This window comes from Symphalangus syndactylus, chromosome 16, assembly GCF_028878055.3.
Source record: "Symphalangus syndactylus isolate Jambi chromosome 16, NHGRI_mSymSyn1-v2.1_pri, whole genome shotgun sequence".
In the NCBI taxonomy this organism is placed as follows: Eukaryota; Metazoa; Chordata; class Mammalia; order Primates; family Hylobatidae; genus Symphalangus; species Symphalangus syndactylus.
In genome coordinates this window covers 16,549,558-16,570,712 of record NC_072438.2, presented here as the reverse complement: position 1 = coordinate 16,570,712, position 21,155 = coordinate 16,549,558, and the positions used below count along the sequence as shown (strand labels likewise).

Genomic DNA, 21,155 nt, shown 5'->3' with positions numbered 1-21,155 from the left:
GAGGTGAGCAGCCTGGGTGTTCCAGCATTTGTCCTGATGTGGTGCTTGTCGATGTGCTCATCTGTGGGCTCAGGAACCACGTTGCCAGCTTCTTTGTTTTCTTTTACAGAGACATCAAGCCAGACAATATCCTGCTGGATGAACACGGTAAGCCTGCTATGAATCCTTTACAGGGACTCTCAGTGGAAAGTTTGAGGCACTGGGAAATGGTGCGGGGGTGGGGGTTGGGTCTTGCTGAGTTGGACATTAGCATTGGCTAGAAACCTTCTCTTGTTTCAATCCTGGTGGATGAACATCTGTGTAAATTTCTGCTGCATGTCCTGTCGTGGTAAGTTGAATCAAAGTTATTTAAAGCGTTTGCATCTGAAGTCATTGCTGTTCATATCCCCATGTGAGGAGGACAGGGCCGCCGAGAGGATGAGCATGGGGTCCCGGGGTTCCAACCCCAGCTCCCTCACCTATGAACGTGTGGCTTCAGAAGTCACCCACCTCTCTGAGCCTCAATGTAATTTTCTGTAAAATGGGGAAAAGGCACCTCCCATGCAGGGTGGTCATGGGGATGAAATGAGAGTACACACTCATTTCTAGCAAGCAGAGCGTAATACTTGATAATCCACTAAGCATTTACTCATCTATCAGCTATGTCAGGCTACTCAAAATTTCCTTTATGTGCACACAGATCTTCTAGGCATCTTCTCAAACTGATTTAGTAAGTCTGAGATGGTACTAGACTCTGCAAATTCCAGAGTCTGCAAAGCTCGCAGGTGGCTGATGCTGCTGGTCCATGGACCACACTTTGAGTAGCAAGGCACCAAGTGAATGGCTCTCCAACTCTGGCCTTACCAGAATTACCTGGGGGACCTGGTAAAAGTCAGAGGTCAGGCCCAGTCCTGCTTCAGCAAGCCTGGGCTCCTGTGTTCTGGATCAGAATTCTGGGGATGAGATGCCCAGCAAAGTTTAAGAACCATGAGCCTAGGGCTCAGACCAAGAATGCTCAGTGGACTTGACAATCAATTGCAGCTGATGCCAACAGGAGCCTTACAGCCTTGAGAACTAAATTCACTGGCGTTGCTTCCGGGGCCCATCTGTCAGGGTCTAACATGGGGTTGGCTGGAGGGAGCAGGTGGGGATTCTTCTGAAGTAGGGATTCTCATCCCTGCTGAGGCCTTCAGGGATGAATGTGTCACATTTTCTACGCAGCTCCCCTGCCCTCCTACCCCACCCCTGCAGGCTGAGGTCATGGTTCTATCTCAGAGCTCCTCTTGAAGCTTCCATGTGCCAGCAGCATAGCTTGGGGCATCCTAACCTCATAGTATGCATCCCTATATACAGGAGTGGTGGATGGGACCATTTGCATCTCTGCATCAGATGCTGGAACCAGACTAAGTGCTTTGGGGGCAGTAGGATTGAACTCACTGTGCTCCTGAATGGAAGGTCAGCAGTGGCCCCAAGATGCCTGGAGCATGGACAGAGCTGAGGATCCAAATCAAGGCTGGAAACAAAGCAAAAGCAATGTCTCCAGTTTGTATCTAAAAGTCAGGATCTTCATATGTGGCACTCAGCTGAGCCCCCAGGCAGCTGAATGTCCTTGGGCCAGTCTCTGTGCCTCCGTGTCTCAGCCTTCCCAGCAGTGAGGTAGAAGCAATTGACCCACCTTGCAGGGTGGTGAAAGTCTCATCTTGGGTGGTCAGCCACCCATCACAGTATGCAAGCGCTCAGCAAGGGATAGGTAACTCGCCCTCTTCCTGTCCCCTTTCTCTGCTCAGGGCCAGGCAAGGTCAAATCACAGAAGCAGGATAAAGAGGAGGTGAGAAAACACAGAGTCTGGTTCTGCTTGGCTGTCTGGAAAGCAGGGGTCTGGAAGGCTGGGTTCTGGGCAGCGTCCTCAAGGCTCTATCCAACTGATTAAGAGAGACCACTAGGGGGAGACTTCCAGGCCCTGCAAAGCGGTTCAGAAGCAAAATTCAGGCAGAAACATTAATAGCAATAAGCCAGCCATTGCACTGATGAGAAAAAGTGACACAGAGTATGGGGGTAACCCAGGACTGCCTGGCTTCATAGTTCTGGCTCCATCCTCACAGACCTTGGCCACAGCTCCCCTGAAGCTGCTGCACAAAAGATACAGGCAGGTGGGCTGCTCCCAGGCAGCCTCCCCTAGGTTTTCTCTTTCCTGCCTTTTGGATTTCCATCCATCGCATTCCACCTCCCTTTCTGCGCCCATTCTGAGCCTCCACCTCAGCCTTCCCCACATTCTTTCTGCATCTTGTTCTGCCCCCTTGAGCTCCTCATATTTTGCCACCCCCTGCTTGGCCTTCACAGAAGGCCTTCTGGCTTCTGGCTATGCAGCACCCCACACACTCCCCAAGTGCCCCTGCATCTAGTCTTCTCCCTCTCCAGCCTCCCATTTCATCGAAAAGTCTCTGCTAGCTGGTGGGACAGAGCGTTGAATATAATATTTCATGCTAAGAGGTGAATGGCTGATAACCCTTGCCCACTCCAACACTCAATGAGTGGCTTTGCAGGTGGTACAGAAAAGAAATTTAGGATCAGGGAATTTTGCTTAGAAAAAGAAGAGTGTCCTTTCTGGAGAAAGAAGAGAAAGAGAGAAGTCTATGCCCATGGCCCTCCTTTACCTGCTCTTCTGAGGGGAGCTGATTGTCTTTTTGAGCAGAACCTGAAGCTGGCCATTCTTGCCTTTGTCTTTCCCTCAGTAAATATCTCTTGAGCACCTGCTGTGTGCCAAGTTCTGGTTAACAGAATGATGAACAAGGCAAACAGGGTCCCAACGGTGGTGGGTTGCATGGTGTTGGGGAGAGTGTGGGGAAGCTCAGGAGAGGTCGAGGGCAGAGGGGAGAGGGAAAGGTGTGTGCCGGGGTTGTCTTAGAGGCACCCCCATGACAGTGGGATCCTGAAGGCATGACAAGGCCAAACAGAGGAAGGTGCCTGGATGGACAGGTGGTAGAGACAGTGGGGCAGAACTGCAGGAACAAAAGGGAAATGGCTGTTTGAGGAATACAACAGCAGTTTATTTTGTAGGTTTATAACATTTAAAGTTATCTTATGCCTTCAAAACCTTCACTATGCTCTGGGACACGTTCAAAGCAGTGTGTAGAGGGAAATTTATAGCACTAAATGCCCACAAGAGAAAGCAGGAAAGATCCAAAATTGACACCCTAACATCACAATTAAAAGAACTAGAAAAGCAAGAGCAAACACATTCAAAAGCTAGCAGAAGGCTAGAAATAACTAAAATCAGAGCAGAACTGAAGGAAATAGAGACACAAAAAACCCTTCAAAAAATTAATGAATCCAGGAGCTGGTTTTTTGAAAAGATCAACAAAATTGATAGACCGCTAGCAAGACTAATAAAGAAGAAAAGAGAGAAGAATCAAATAGATGCAATAAAAAACGAAAAAGGGGATATCACCACCGATCCCACAGAAATACAATCTACCATCAGAGAATACTACAAACACCTCTATGCAAATAAACTAGAAAATCTAGAAGAAATGGATAAATTCCTCAACAAATACACCCTCCCAAGACTAAACCAGGAAGAAGTTGAATCTCTGAATAGACCAATAACAGGTTCTGAAATTGTGGCAATAATCAATAGCTTACCAACCAAAAAGAGTCCAGGACCTGATGGATTCACAGCTGAATTCTACCAGAGGTACAGGGAGGAACTGGTACCATTCCTTCTGAAACTATTCCAATCGATAGAAAAAGAGGGAATCCTCCCTAACACATTTTACGAAGCCAGCATCGTCCTGATACCAAAACCTGGCAGAGACATAACCAAAAAAGAGAATTTCAGACCAATATCCTTGATGAACATTGATGCAAAAATCCTCAATAAAATACTGGCAAACCGAATCCAGCAGCACATCAAGAAGCTTATCCACCATGATCAAGTGGGCTTCATCCCTGGGATGCAAGGCTGGTTCAACATACGCAAATCAATAAATGTAATCCAGCATATAAACAGAACCAAAGACAAAAACCACATGATTATCTCAATAGATGCAGAAAAGGCCTTTGACAAAATTCAACAACTCTTCATGCTAAAAACTCTCAATAAATTAGGTATTGATGGGACGTATCTCAAAATAATAAGAGCTATCTACAACAAACCCACAGCCAATATCATACTGAATGGGCAAAAACTGGAAGCATTCCCTCTGAAAACTGGCACAAGACAGGGATGCCCTCTCTCACCGCTCCTATTCAACATAGTGCTGGAAGTTCTGGCCAGAGCAATCAGGCAGGAGAAGGAAATAAAGGGTATTCAATTAGGAAAAGAGGAAGTCAAATTGTCCCTGTTTGCAGATGACATGATTGTATATCTAGAAAACCCCATTGTCTCAGCCCAAAATCTCCTTAAGCTGATTAGCAACTTCAGCAAAGTCTCAGGATACAAAATTAATGTAGAAAAATCACAAGCATTCTTGTACACCAATAACAGACAAACAGAGAGCCAAATCATGAGTGAACTCCCATTCACAATTGCTTCAAAGAGAATAAAATACCTAGGAATCCAACTTACAAGGGATGTGAAGGACCTCTTCAAGGAGAACTACAAACCACTGCTCAATGAAATAAAAGAGGATACAAACAAATGGAAGAACATTCCATGCTCATGGGTTGGAAGAATCAATATCGTGAAAATGGCCATACTGCCCAAGGTAATTTATAGATTCAATGCCATCCCCATCAAGCTACCAATGACTTTCTTCACAGAATTGGAAAAAACTACTTTAAAGTTCATATGGAACCAAAAAAGAGCCCGCATCGCCAAGTCAATCCTAAGCCAAAAGAACAAAGCTGGAGGCATCACGCTACCTGACTTCAAACTATACTACAAGGCTACAGTAACCAAAACAGCATGGTACTGGTACCACAACAGAGACATAGATCAATGGAACAGAACAGAGCCCTCAGAAATAATGCCGCATAGCTACAACTATCTGATCTTTGACAAACCTGACAAAAACAAGAAATGGGGAAAGGATTCCCTATTTAATAAATGGTCCTGGGAAAACTGGCTAGCCATATGTAGAAAGCTGCAACTGGATCCCTTCCTTACACCTTATACAAAAATTAATTCAAGATGGATTAAAGACTTATATGTTAGACCTAAAACCATTAAAATCCTACAAGAAAACCTAGGCAATACCATTCAGGACATAGGCGTGGGCAAGGACTTCATGTCTAAAACACCAAAAGCAATGGCAACAAAAGCCAAAATCGACAAATGGGATCTCATTAAACTAAAGAGCTTCTGCACAGCAAAAGAAACTATCATCAGAGTGAACAGGCAACCTACACAATGGGAGAAAATTTTTGCAACCTACTCATCTGACAAAGGGCTAATATCCAGAATCTACAATGAACTCAAACAAATTTACAAGAAAAAAACAAACAACCCCATCAAAAAGTGGGCAGAGGACATGAACAGACACTTCTCAAAAGAAGACATTTATGCAGCCAAAAAACACATGAAGAAATGCTCCTCATCACTGGCCATCAGAGAAATGCAAATCAAAACCACAGTGAGATACCATCTCACACCAGTTAGAATGGCCATCATTAAAAAAATCAGGAAACAACAGGTGCTGGAGAGGATGTGGAGAAATAGGAACACTTTTACACTGTTGGTGGGACTGTAAACTAGTTCAACCATTGTGGAAGTCAGTGTGGCGATTCCTCAGGGATCTAGAACTAGAAATACCATTTGACCCAGCCATCCCATTACTGGGTATATACCCAAAGGACTATAAATCATGCTGCTATAAAGACACATGCACACGTATGTTTATTGCGGCACTATTCACAATAGCAAAGAGTTGGAACCAACCCAAATGTCCAACAACGATAGACTGGATTAAGAAAATGTGGCACATATACACCATGGAATACTATGCAGCCATAAAAAATGATGAGTTCGTGTCCTTTGTAGGGACATGGATGAAACTGGAAAACATCATTCTCAGTAAACTATCGCAAGGACAAAAAACCAAACACTGCATGTTCTCACTCATAGGTGGGAATTGAACAATGAGAACTCATGGACACAGGAAGGGGAACACCACGCTCCGGGGACTGTTGTGGGGTGGGGGGAGGGGGGAGGGACAGCATTAGGAGATACACCTAATGCTAAATGACGAGTTAATGGGTGCAGGAAATCAACATGGCACATGGATACATATGTAACAAACCTGCACATTGTGCACATGTACCCTAAAACCCTAAAGTATAATAAAAAAAAAAAAAAAAAAAAAAAAACCTTCACTATGAAACATGACCTAGCCATAAGATGAGCAAGACAGTATGTGTTCCTAAATGAGTCCTAAGGGCACCCCATTTGTGCTGGCATCTACTTGCACCTTTTGTAAACTGCATGACAAAACCTTTTACAAACCAGTAACTGTGTATTGCTATTTCAAGAGTTCCATCATTGGTTGCATTGAATACTTAGAGAACAAGTTGGTCAGTTGTGTTTCAAATGAAATATAAACATAATTAAACAAATGCATTAATATTTTTTAATGATGTCCAAGATCTCCTAGTTACACAAAATCCAAGCATCTCTCACAAGCTTCTCTGCTCCCCTAGTGTCCGTCTTTCTTTCTGATCTTTCAGGGTTTTATGTCTTAGAATGGATGCTGTAATTCTGCTCTGAGATTTGAGGTCTCTGAGCCAGCTGCAAAAGCAGAGAGATACCATGCATTGAGGTAAAATAGAGTGAAAGAAGATACAGCATCTCAGAACAAGGCAGGGAAAAGAGCTGAGTGCATTTTAGGCTGAGGGTCATGAGATCAAGACAATGGGGAATTTAAAGACATAGAGGGAGTGGGGAAGCAATTGTATTGATTTTCTATTGGTACAATAAAGCTGGGTAATGAACCACATAGCTTAAATGGCATAAACAAAAAACATCCAGTTAGCTCACAGCATCCTGTGGTTGAGGGGCTCTAGTCTGGGCTTGGCTGACCTTGGCTGGGCTTGCTCCTAAGACCAAGGTTGGGTAGGCAGTACTGTTGATGTTGGCTAAACCCACTCCAATGTCTGAGGCTCAACTGGCTGTCAGCCAATCCCCTCTGGCCTTGGCTGGCTGGCCGGGTGACTCAGCCCTGCTCCTTGAGCTTATCCCCTGCAAGTTCATCTGCATGGCCTGCTCATGGCCATAGCAGGAGCAAGAGCAGGAGAGCCCAGCCACTCAAGCCTCCACCTGTGTCGTGTTTGCCACAATGCAGGAGACAAAGCGAGTCACTTGGCCAAACCTAGAGTCAGAGGGACTAGACACTGCAAAGGCACATGGCAATGGGGTGATCCAGAGAGGGGTGAAGAATTGAGACCGTTAATGCAGTTGCCTACCACAAGGGTGATGGAAGAGGCCAGTGGAAATGGAATGGATGGAGCCACATGCACAGGCCGGTGGGTTAGTGCTTTCCACACGGGAGGTGGACTTCCCCAAAGGTGGGCAAGGAGAGAAGAGTGAGAGATAGAAGGAAAGAGGCTATATTTTGCCCTTAAGTGCCACTGAGGGCCCTGGTTCAAAGGTCATTTATGATGACAATAAAGAATGTAGTCCTCGTCCTCTTTGGGAAGTGGTTCGTTTGTTGCACACCTGCCATGGCCAGGCATTGTGTCCAGTGACCACAGAAGGCAGAGTCCCTGTGGCCGAGGACTTCATGGTCTGGGGTGGCTGTTCTCTGTCCTGGTGGCACATCACCTGGGTCCCAAGACCTCACCTGGAGAAGCTGTCATTTGATTCCTCTTACAGGACAGAGTGCTGAGTAGTGGATCTTTTACAGTTCCCGGGTGGATCTAGTCTGCAACCAAGGCTGTGGGAGGAGTGGAAATGTAAACAGTTGATGATGACCCGTTGGGGTCAAGGCCAAGACAGAGCAAGCATGGGGCTGTGGGGCAGCAGAAGGTCACTGAGGCCAGGAGAGTAGTGCAGGAGGGCTTCCTGGAGGAAGAGACATGTACATTGGATTCTGAAGCATGCTGGAGGTCAGTAGAGCCTTTGAGGGATGGCATTCCAGAGGTACACACTCATTTCTTGTGGCTGTGGGATGGGTACAGTGGGGTTCAGAAACCTGACCTGGATCTTCAGCAGCTGGCAATGCAGCAGCCGCGTGGTCAGAGTGGATTTGTTTTCTTTATTTAATATTCCATGTCTTGTATTTTCTGTATTCTGAAGCTTTGGCCTCTGGAGCCTTGCTAAGTTGATGGGCTGCCCTGCCCAGAGCTGGCCAATCCTAGAGCTGGTAAACAACCTGCCCCAAGGCATGCTTTTCAGATGCCAACCAACCAATCCAGAGCCATACCCCCAACACTTCCTTTATCCACTTTCCTAGGAATTTTGTGTTCCGGGCCCCTCCTCACCTCCCCTAGTTCCCCTAGGTACCAGACAACTAGAGACAGCCCCTAAAACCCAGAGCCCACTGAAATTACTCAGACTAGTCAATCATAAGTCTGCTAACCTTGCCTCACCCATTCCTTCCCATGGAAACCACAATAAAAGCTCTGGCCCACATTTCCCCACTCCCCATCCTCCTGAGTGGCCCTGATGCTTCCCTGTCTCCCCTGCCCATGACATAGCCTGCCCCCTATTCTGGGAACTGTAACAAACTATCAGTCATCTCCTGATCTGGTGGCCTTATTGTACCTCAAATTTTCTATTAATACCTTTATCTTATAACACTCATTAACTGGACTCATTTCAAAGAATTACCTTTCCATCTGTTACTAACGTATTTGTTGATAAATGTGATGAGTGCTCCCCAAAATGGCCATGCCCAGCCATGTCGACACCCACCTTTCTCTTGTCAAAGCATTGTATGTGCTACCCTCAGCAGGCCAGGAGGAAGAGACTCCAGGGAATTAAAAAATTGGGCATGTACTGCTTATGAAGCATCAGATGTGGGGACTGTAGCAGTTGAGAAGGAAGGGAGAGGAAGCCACTCATACAAGTTGGAAGGCTGAGATGTTTCTGTTAAGCCTGAGGAGCCAGTGGTGGATGTCTTGGAACCATATGGGTCCCAAGACGGTAAGGATAAGCACATAGTAATGCACTTTAAAGCTGTTCTACGTGTCCTGAGGAAGATTGTAGTGAGATTCTTTCCAGCGAGCTGCCAGAAACAGGGTTTCTGCTGCAGCAGTGTGCCAGGGGAGGGTTATTAAAGTCCTAAAGACATGGTATGTGAGACACTGAGGACACCAGCAAATAGCCCCTGTATTTTCTAGGGCTACCATAACAAAGCCCCACAACTGACAGGCTTAAGCAACAGAAATGTATTGTCTCATGGTTCTGGAGGCTGGAAGTTCAGGATCACGGTGTCAGCATGGCCCTGCTTCCTCTGAAGTGGGTGGGAAAGGCTCTGCTCCAGGGCCCGCCTCTAGCTCTGGCAGCTTCTTGGCTTGTGGCAGCATAACTCTGCTCTTCACATGGCATTTTCCCTCTGTGTGTGTCACAGTCCAAATTTCTCCTTTTGATAAGGACACCCGTCATACTGAATTTGGGGCCTACCCCATTTCAAGATGACTTCATCATAATGTGTGTATATAAGCAAGTATTAGTTATCCCTCAATCAACTGTAATACACTTGCATACAAATCAATCCCACATGAATGTCGACCAGTACTGAAAATCCTTAACATTACATAGTACATTCATTCATTGACTAGACATAGCACATTTCAGTCAAATCCACCCTCATCAACATGGATATCCCCTTCCATATTTTGGTCTCTTAATCTACCAACCTCCGAGAAATCATCCCACTCAGGCGTCTTACTCCTCGCTCCAGGCCCGTGACACTTGGGGGCATAATGACCTCATCATCTGTGATGACCGTATTTCCAGATAAGGCCACATTCCATGGTAATGGGAATTTGGACTTTGGTATGTGAATTTTGGAGGAAAAGTGACTCAATTAAATTCATAACACCCCTGTGTTCTCTGTATGTGATTTTTTTTTTTGAGATGGAGTCTCATTCTGTCACGCAGGTTGGAGTGCAGTGGTGCTGTCTTGGCTCACTGCAAGCTCCATCTCCTGGGTTCACGCCATTCTTCAGCCTCAGCCTCCTGAGTAGATGGGACTACAGGTGCCCACCACCACACCTAGCTATGTTTTTGTATTTTTAGTAGAGACAGGGTTTCACCATGTTAGCCAGGATGGTCTTGATCTCCTGACCTCGTGATCCACCCACCTCAGCCTCCCAAAGTGGGGATTTTCGCAAATAAGAAATAGGCTAGGATGTGTGTGAGACCTAATAAGGGCTTCCTAGCCCAGGACCCAGACAGAGGCAGATTCACCACCAAGATTCCCAACCCTGCCTGTGTGGAGTGAGGGACTGCCCAAGTCAGACCAAGAGCTTGGAGGACCAGGAGAGAGTTCCCATTCCTAGTAAGAGGAACCTGGGCAGACCCAAGCTAAGTAGGGCCAGTTTGCTCACCCTAAATTCACCCTTCACATCATCACTTCACCTCCCTTGGTGAAGGAGTTCTATGGTCTGAATGTTTGTGTCCCCACAAAATTCAAATCTCAAAACTGTAATCCCCAAGGTGATGGTGTTAGGAGGTGGGGCAGTGTTAGTCCATTCTCACACTGCTATGAAGAACTACCTGAGACTAGGTAATTTATGAAGAAAAGAGGTTTAATTGACTCACAATTCCACAGGTTGTTCAGGAGGCATGGCTGGGGAGGCCTCAGGAAACTTATAATCATGGCAGAAGGTGAAGGGGAAGCAAGCACGTCTTCACATGCCTGGCAGGAGTCAGGGGAAGTGCTACACACTTTTATAAACAACCAGATCTTGTGAGAACTAATTCATTATTATGAGAACGGCAAAAGGGAAATCCGCCCTCAGGATCCAATCACCTCCCACCAGGCCCCTCTTCCAACACTGGGGATTACAATTAGACATGAGATTTGGGCAGGAACACAGACACACACCATATTATTTCACCTCCAGCCCCTCCCAGATATCATGTTCTTCTCACATTTCAAAATACAATCATGCCTTCCCAACAGTCCTCCAAAGTCTTTACTCATTCAAGCATTAACTCAAAAGTCCAAAGTCTCATCTGAGACAATACCAGTATCTTCCACCTATGAGCCTGTAAAATCAAAAACAAGTTAGTTACTTCCAAGATACAATGGGCATTACAGGCATTGGGTAAATACAACTGTTCCAAAAGGGAGAGATCAGCTAAAACAAAGGGGCCTCATGCAAGTCCAAAACCCAGCAGGGCAGTCATTAAATCTTAAAGCTCCAAAATAATCTTTGACTCCATATCTTACATCCAGGCCACACTGATGCAAGGGGTGGGTTCCCAAGGCCTTGGGTATCTCTGCCCCTGTTGCTCTGCATGGTACAGCCCCCTCGGCTGCCTTCACAGGTTGGCATTGAGTGATTGTGGCTTTTCTAGGTGCATGGTGCAAGCTGTTGGAGGGTACACCATTCTGGGGGTTGGACAACTCCACTAGGCAGTGCCCCAGTGGGGACTTTCTGTGGGGGCTCCAACCCCACATTTCCCCTTCACACTTCCCTAGTAGAAGTTCTCAATGAGGGCTCCACCCCTGCAGCAGACTTCTACCTGGACATCCAGACATTTCCATACATTCTCTGAAATCTAGGTGGAGGCTCCCAAGCCTCAACTCTTACCCTCTGAACACCCACAGGCTTAACACCACATGGAAACTGCCAAGGCTTATGGCTTGCACCCTTTGGAGCAATGGCCTGAGATGTATCTAAAGCCTTTTAGCTATGGCTGGAGCTGGAGTGGCTGGGATGTAGGGAGCAGTGTCTTGAGGTTAGGCAGTGCTGCAGGTCCCTGGACCTGGCGGCAAAACCAGGTTTTCCTTTTAGGCGTCCATGCCTATGATGGGAGGGGCTGCTGCAAAGGTCTCTGGAATGCCTTTGAGGTATTTTCCCCATTGTCTTGGCTATTAACATTCAGCTCCTTTTACTCATGCAAATTTCTGCAGCCAGCTTTAATTCCTCCCAAGACAATGGGTTTTTATTTTCTACCACATGGCCAGGCTGCATTTTCCAAACGTTTACATTCTGCCTCCCATTTAAATATAAGTTCCATTTCCAGGTCACTCTTTTACTCATAAATATAAACATAGGCTATTAGAGGCAGCCAAGCCACATCTTGAACATTTTGCTATTTAGAAATTTCTTCTACCAGCTGCCGTAAATCATCACTCTCAAGTTCAAAATTCCACATATCTCTAGGGCCTCCAACCTCTTTGCTAACACATAACAAAAGTGACCTTTGCTCCAGTTCCCAATAGGTTCCTCATCTCCATCTGACACCACCTCAGCCTGGACTTCATTGTTCATATCACTCTGCATTTTGGTCACAATTTAACAAGTTTCTAGGAAGTTCCAAACTTTCCCTCATCTTCTTGTCTTCATCTGAGCCCTCTGCACTCTTCCAAACTCTGCCAGTTACCCAGTTCCAAAGTCGCTTACACATTTTCAGGTGTCTTTATAGCAATGTCCCACTATTGGTAACAATTTTCTATATTAGTTTGTTGTCACACTGCTATAAAGAACTACCTGAGACTGGGTAATTTATGAAGAAGAGATTTAATTGACTCATAGTTCTACAGGCTGTACAGGAATCATGGCTGGGGAGGCCTCAGGGAACTTACAATCATGGCAGAAGGTGAAGGGGAAGTAAGCAGGTCTTCACATGGCTGGCAGGAGTTTGGGGGATGGGGGAGAAGTGCTACACACTTTTATAAACAGTCAGATCTTGTGGGAACTCACTAGTACAAAAACAGCAAGGGGAAAATCCAACCCCATGATCCAGTCACCTCCCACCAGGTCCCTCTTCCAACACTGGTGATTACAACTGTCCCTCTTCCAACACTGATGATCACAATCAGACATGAGATTTGGGTGGGAACACAGACCTAAACCATATCAGAGGCCTTTGAGAGGTGATTAGGTCATGAGGGTGGAACCTTCATGAATGGGTTAAGTGCCCTTATTAACGGGACCCCAGAAAGTTCCCTCCCCCTTTCCACCATGTGAGAACACAGCAAGAAGTTGCCACCTCTGAACCAGGAAGCAGGCCCTCCATAGACACCAAATCTATCATGGCCTTGATCTTGGACTTCCCAGCCTCCAGAATTGTGAGAAACACATGTCTGGTTTTTTTTTTGTTTTTTTTTGTTTTTTTTTATTGAGACAGAGTCTTGCTCTGTATCCCAGGCTGGAGTGCAGTGGCGCATCTCGGCTCACTGCAAGCTCCGCCTCCCGGGTTCACGCCATTCTCCTGCCTCAGCCTCCCGAGTAGCTGGGACTACAGGCGCCCACCAACACGCCCGGCTAATTTTTTTGTATTTTTAGTAGAGACGGGGTTTCACCGTGTTAGCCAGGATGGTCTCGATCTCCTGACCTCGTGATCCACCCGCCTCGGCCTCCCATAGTGCTGGGATTACAGGCTTGAGCCACCGTGCCCGACCAATTAATCAGTCTATGACATTCTGTTACAGCAGCCCAGATGGACTGAGATGGGGAGTGAAGGGCTGGAAAGAAGCTAATAAGGTACTTAGGACAAATCCTTCTGATATGGTTTGGATCTGTGTCCTCCCCCAAATATCATGTCAAATTGTAATCTCCAATGTTGGAGGTGGGGCCTGGTGGGAGTTGATGAGAGCCTGGGGGTGTTCTTATGAATGAGTGAGTTCTTGTAAGCTCTGGTTGTTTAAATGGGTGTAGCACCTCCCCCCATCTCTGTTCCTCCTGCTCCATCCATGTGACTTGTCAGCCTCCCCTTCGCCTTCCACCGTGAATGTACATTTTCTGAGGCCTCTCCAGAAGGCAAGGAGGTGCCATTATGCTTGCTGCGCAGCCTGTAGAACCATGAGCCACCAGTTAAACCCCTTTTCTTTATAAATTACCTAGACTCAGGTGTCCTTTTATAGCAATGCGAGAACAAACTAATGCACCCTCCTCGTGGAAATTGAAAGTGAAGGACAATCCTTCCCTCCTATATTGCTACTAACACTGAGTCCAATTCCAGCTCAGCCTGGTAAGAATAATCTTAATTATGCACTGTTCCCATGATGGTGTTTGATACTGGTCTGGAGAAACATGTGGCCTAGCCCCTGGCTTCATGAGGCACACCTGTCTGGAGAAGAGCCCCATATGATGGAATGAGTTAGGAGCAGAGTAGAGGAAGCATCTTGCCACCCTATGACCCAGGGTGGAGGCAGTGCCATCCCTGTGCAGCTGCCTATTCTCAGTTCATTTTACCTATCGGAGCTTCATTGCCCTCAAGAGAGAATGGCTTAAAGAAGTAGGAAGACAATGGGCCTCAGAGTGAAACCTACCTAGGGCTTGAATTCTGGCTGCAGGAGCTTGAGTGAGACACTTTCTCAACTGTTTACACCATGGATGGGATGACTAGACAATGTTCAGACAGGCCCTGCCCCAGTGAACTCCTCCATCTATTGAGATTGCTCTGCCCCCAAAAAGATGGCTTCTGCTTGGCTTTCACGAATTCTCACCTGAGTGCATCTCATCAGCAGAATCGAAATCTCGGCCAGAACCCTTGCTGCAAGAGAGTTAGAAAATGCATTTTTCCCCTTCTGGCTCTTGTGATACAGGAGGTAGCAAAGAAAGGAGTGGGAGAGGATGCTAAGTGAGAATCTAGTGTCCAGCATGGTACCTCCTGGAGTCATTGCAAGGAGTAGATCATAGTAGGGAAAGCATTGCAAAAACTTGTCCAAAATGTTACTAACTGTGATTAATATGATTCATAAAATCACATGCTCAATACAATGAGATAGAAAGGAAGTGTATTAGTCAGGGAGCCTTCGCTCCGCAGCACTAATGAACGTCAAAAGCTACTGGCTTGACATTAAGGACATTAAGAATCATGGACATAGAGAAATGGTGGAATAACGCTAAAAATTTCTGAGGTCTCTCAAAAGCCTTGGACTGCGTGCTTTCCGTGCAGCATCAGCTCAAACCGGGGGAACATGCCTGGCAGGCTTTATGGAATCACAGGGCATGGGGGCACCAGAATTAGCTGGGGATGAAAGTGTCCCTCCCAAATCTCAGCGAAGGAGCTCGGTAAAGCCCAGAAATGTTGCATTTCTTGTCACTGGTTGTTGTTTTCCACTCTTCACCTGTGCATGGGGACAGCCTGGAGCAGACAGATGATTTTTTAAGGCCCTGCATTCCTACCCCACGACCAAGGTACAGAAGGAAGCCAAATTAATGGAACAGAGAAAAAATCAAAGGCTCATTTTATTCTTTATCAGGCAAAGACACGTGCTGAAAACATAGTCTTCCTACTGTCATAAGCCAAAAGAAGCGTGGATAAGCTAGTGCCATGGAATTTGATTGGGTTTCTTTTCTCCTTTTACCATTGTCCTGTGATAAGTTTGCTGTGATCTCCGTGAAGATAAATGAGAAGAAAAGAATAGTTCTGTGTGGTGCCCAGAATGTTTGATCCTGTGTCGAACAGCGGCAGCCAGTGTTACAATCAGCACCCACAGCTCCAAAGTGCAATTATTATTAGCAGAGAGCCAGGGTTGCTGGAAACGGCTGGAGCCTACCAGGGGAGGGAGCTGAAGGGCCCACAGCCCTGATTCTCATCTCTTTTGGGCTTCAGCTGCTTCTTTGAAGCAGCACCACTTTGACCTCTGGCTTAGGCATAATTTGGGTCCTGTAAGCCAGCTGAGATGGGGAGAGATGTTCACCTGAGATTTATTCCAAATGCAAGAATGATGAAAGTGAAACCAGCCAGAGAATACTTGAAAGGAGATGACCACGTGTAGATTCCCTTTCATCCTAACTCTTGGTCTTCCTTCCTCTAGAGGGAGCAATATTTGCACCCCTTTCCAGGAATTTCTAGGGAAGCATGGCACCCATAAAAGTGTTCATAAAAAGATCAAGGCCTGCCCCTACAAGCAGACATCCTGTTCTCCCAGGCTGTGGCCTTGGAGGTCCCAGTAAGAATGCTTTACCAGGCTACAGCCAGGCTCGAATTCCTTTGATAAACACCATGTGTGGTTATTCCATCATGTTGCTGCAGTATTAAAAGTCAAAAGCTAAAATGGAACGTTGTCAATACTCCTGTGACTATTATGATATCCCTACAAACAATAAGGAATGAAGAAAGGTGATAGGATTTGACTGCTCAAAGGTCTCTTTCATTTCTGGGTAGTTTATAAATAATAGAAGTTTATTTCTGACGGTTCTGGAGGCTGGGAAGTCCAAGGTCATGGGCAGATTCAGTGTCTGGTGAGGGCTGCTCTCTGCTTCCAAGTTGATATCTTGTAGTTGTGTCCTCACATGGCAGAAGATGGAAGATCAAAACGGTGAATGCAGTGTGAGGCCTGTTTCATGAGGTGAATAATCCAATCACCTCCTAAGGGCCCCATCTCTTTTTTTTTTTGAGATGGAGTCTCACTCTGTCACCCAGGCTGGAGTGCAGTGGTGCTATCTCAGGTCACTGCAAGCTCCAACTCCTGGGTTCATGCCAGCCATTCTCCTGCCTCAGCCTCCCGAGTAGCTGGAACTACAGGCACCCACCACCACACCCAGCCAGGGCCCCATCTCTTAATGTAGTTGGCCTTCTGTATCCATGGGTTCAATTCAACCAGCCGTGGATAAAAAATGGTCAAAAATGATTTTGTAGCAGACAAAAAAAAAACAATGCAACAATAAAAAATAATACAAATACAAACATTTACAACTAAAAATCGCTACTTGCATAGCATTTCCATTGTATTAGGCATTATAATTAATCTAGAGATGATTTAAAGTATGTGGAAGGTTGTACGCAGGTTAAATGAAGTACTAAGACATTTTCTATAAGAGGCTTGACTGTGCACAGATTATGGTATTCCTGGGGTGTCCTGGAACCAGTTCCCCATGTGAATACTGAGGCATGGCTGTAACTTATCACATCGGTAATTAAGTTTCAACATAGAAATTTTGACAAATACATTTAAACCATAGCAGGAGCCCTCACCAAGAACCCAACCATGCTGGCACCCTGATCTCAGACTACTGGCCTTCAGAACTGTGGGAAAGAAATGTCTGTTGTTTAACTCACCCAGTTAAGGGCATTTTGTCGTAGCAGCCCAAACTGACTAAGACATAGAGATACCACTCTCTGTGGTAGTGCATTTCCTGGTAGTGGAAGTATGAGTGCAAAAACTAGAGTAGAAAAAGCTAGTCTATCAATAGTGTAAGTCCTGGGGTCAGTTTTGAAGAATTAGTGGAAATCTACCAGGAAGTCAAGAGGGAAGAACATTCCAAGGGGTGTCAAAGGGTTGGAGATGAGATGAATTTCCATGTGTTCAAAGAAAAGAGAGATGCATGTCTGGAGTACAGGGTACGTAAACAGGCCTGGGAGCATGGTTATTGATGGTCGATACTCCATTAGCACTTGTATTAATGGGTCATACACAATGTCCTGATCTCCTCTTTGATTTTTGGATGCTTTCCGTTTATGGAAAGTAAACCAGTTCTTATTTTCGCATTCTATAGTAAACTTTCATTCTCCTGAGAAGGAACTCATAGGAAATCTTTTTGGGCACCAATTTTCACTTTCCTACATCTTCGGTTGCCCATTAGATGAGGCCCACTGGGAAGTCACAGCTCATCAGCACAGCCAGGGGAAAGCAGAAGTGGAATCCTGCTGTCTGTCATGCAGGGTGTTGCCCACTGTACCTGAATTCCTGGGTGGAAACAGCACGTCTGTTCTAGAGCAACCTCCTGAAGGCCAGGAGGTAACGAGATCAGGACAGTTTGACCCAGCTCTGTAGGAGGAGAATGGGACAGGGGGAAAAGCTCCACTCTGGCTTCTGCATGTATCAGCCTTGAGACCTTGGCCCCGACACCAGTGACTGGAACTTCAGGTTATTATTCTGTAAACACAAGGATACTAATACCCTCCTCTCAGGGGCACTTGAAGGATTAAGATGAGATTTGGCACCTATTCTGCACCAGTTATTGACCCTAAATAACAGTGGCTTAAAGGAGCCAGGGGTTGCATTTTCCCCCTCTTTATGAGTTTCCCTGCTTTGGTCCTTGCCCCTTTAATCCATTCACAGCAGCTGAAAGAGTATTCAAAATTGAGTCCGATCATATCAAAACCCTCTCACTTGGAGTGAAAGCCACCATCCTGTCTCAGCCCAGAAGGCCTGACACATTTTTCCCTTTCCTTCCTGAGCTCCTTTCCTACTCCTTCCCTTTTTCTCCCTGGCATCTTTGCTGGTTCCCCACACAGCCCTTGTGCTGACAGTCCCCTCTGCCAGCTGCCCTCTTCCTCCAGCTTGCTTTCCTCTTCTTCAGATCTTTGCTCAAATGTCATGTTCTCAGTTCCTAACCATCCTGTTTAGCCCTATAACTACCCCACGAGTCCCCTATTAATATTACAGATGAGGAATCTGAGGCTTTCACAGCTTAAATAACCTGTCTAAGTCACATAGTCAGTAAGGGTCTGCATCAGTTGGGATACCAGCAGTGGCAAGGAACAGAAAGCCCAGTTTAAACAGCCCTAAATAATAAAGGGTATTTTTTCGTTGAAGTACAGTGGAATGAGGCTTCAGGCAGCGTTTGATCAGGCTCTGGCACCATTTCCCTGCTATACTTGAAGCTCTGCCTTCTCCATGGACAGCCTACATCTTTATACTGTTTTTCCTTGTGGTCTCAAATAGCTTCTGCAGTTCTAGGGAATCATATCCATGCATGACACTGTCCAAAGACAAAGAATATCATTTTGGGTAGCTCCTGAAAATTGGAAAATTATAAGAGAAATAACACTTAAAACAAAATTAACATATTATTTGCATTTTTAAAACTTCTTTATAGCAAAAGGCACTATAAACAAAGTCAAAACACAAACAATAGGCTAGGAGAAAATATTTGCAATACACGTACCAGAGAAAAGGGCAAATGTATCTTGGAGACAAGGAGCTCCCAGTGAAAACTGACCAAGGTTCCGAGAGGCCGATCACATGGGAAACGGGCAGCCTCCTCTGCAGCAAGATAACATTTCTCACCATGTAACTTGCAAAACATAAAATCACTGATAACAACTAGTGCTGGCGAAGTGCAGAGAAATACACATCCTCATATTCTGTTTATAGTGCCATCAATTATAACTTTTTGGAACATAATATGCATAGCCTTGGACCCAGCAATCCCACTTCTGGGGATTTACTCAGTCAAAATAGAAGTACTAATATGTAAAGATATATTCAGGAATTCTTGTCACATATTCTATAGTAACAAGACAAACAATTAAGCAAGCAAAATTGGAAACAACTTGAATATCCATAATAGGGAATTGCTGAATAAATGATGCATTGTATGATACAGACATCCTATGGAATACTGTGTAACTATAGGTCCATGGCTTCTTATCTGAAACCCTTGGGGCAGATATGTTTTCATAATTCAGAATTTTTTTCAGATGTAAAAATTCATTTATATTAAATAACACATGATAATATGAAATAACATGTTTAACACAATATGTAATAATATCTTAAATAATATATTTTTATACTATGTAATACTCCATACAGGTTTGGGGGAACACCTTGTACTCAAATACATTAATATTTCTACAGCAAAACATGGATATTCATCCAAAATGGAATAAGTAAAACTAAAAAGGAATGTTTCAGATCAAATCTTATCACCAAAATAATTGTGGAAAAAATCGGACTTAGAATGGAGGATAAAGGATTGTGGATGTCATAGGTAGACCTATGTATACTAGCTTGGGGGACATTGGGGAGCATTGTGGGTATATATTCTTAGGCACCCTCCATGATACATGGCTAAATTCAAAAGTAACTTTCAGAGTGACCCATGAAGTTTGACCTCATTATTGCAAGAACAAACCAAAGCCCCCATATGTATGGATATACATTTGCATAAGCAAAGAGAAATCATGGAGGAGCCAGATAAATTATGTGATTGATTGCATGGGGGTGGGAGAGACACTGAGGGGCATAAAGGGCTAACCCAAAAAATGTCTGTATTCTTTCGCTTATTTTAATGAGCTGGCATCACTTTCATAATGAAAATACCAAACTTTTGAAAGAAGGAGAAGGTGCAAGAAAACCAAACAAAAGCCATATTTGAAGGCTTCATAGTCCTCTTACAATGCTGACATGTGCCACTCTGTTTGGAACTATGTGGGTGTGGGGTACAGCAATGACTACAACATACACTCACCTTCACGTGCCTCAAAGTGCAAAACAGTAATGAGTTTGCTTTCTTGTTGGTATTAGAAATAAGGGAATAGGAGGGTGCAGGGGATAGATTGATCCTCGCTGAAGAAGATGGGTTTCGAACCACTCCTTGGCAGGATAATAATGCTAAGAGCAAACACTTATGAGAAGCTTCCCTACTTCCTGCATGTCAGCATCACTCTAACCGTTTCATGTGTATAAACGCCCTGATTTCTGCAACAGCCTTCTGAGATGGGTATTTTATTATCATCATCCCATTTTATAGTTGAGGAAACTGAAGCCCAGGGAGATTAAGTTATTTGGCCAAGGTTATACAGCTACTCCCAACAAAGCTGAGGCCCAAACCAAGGCAGTCTGGCTCAGAGTGTGTGCACCCAACTACTACTACACACTGCCACTTTTCAGACAGGACCATGGATGGTTGAATGGAGACATACTCATTTCAGCCACAGGGAGGGGCCTGAGGAAGCCCCAGAGGCTAAAGCAGCCTGGGTATGTTATAGGAATGTTACCTACGCAGGAATACTGTGCATCCCAGCAAAGACCTGGCTGGGTGACTTAAGCTTCATCCACAAGTACCTGAAGAGTATTATGGATCCTCACTGAATAAATACCTTGCTGCTGCATCTCACCTAGGATCACTGGACAGATAGCTGGCTGAGCAGCTTGCTCACATGTCAGTGCTGGCAGTTGAGTCTGAGATTAGAGGGTTGTATGTTAAACTGCTGGTGCTTTTTTTGTCCACTGTAGCTGGTCACATCAGGCATGCCTCTCCCATATGTAGTCCCATGGGTTTCTCAGCATGCCTCAGTGCACCTGCTCCAGAATGTGCTCTCCCATCTCTTGGTGATGACTTCCAAGTCCCTCAAAGTCAATTTTGCATGTGCCACCCAT

General features: G+C 45.3%; 1 protein-coding gene across 4 annotated transcripts in view; it reads left to right on the top strand.

Moving 5' to 3' along the window:
* Positions 1-21,155, top strand: part of STK32B (serine/threonine kinase 32B) — a 440,365-nt gene that overhangs the window by 346,309 nt on the left and 72,901 nt on the right. For all 4 annotated transcript variants that reach the window (XM_055245661.1, XM_055245659.1, XM_055245660.2 and 1 more), the window contains one exon: positions 110-147. In XM_055245661.1, coding sequence (XP_055101636.1) covers positions 110-147 — 38 coding nt within the window. The remainder of the gene's footprint in view (positions 1-109; positions 148-21,155) is intronic.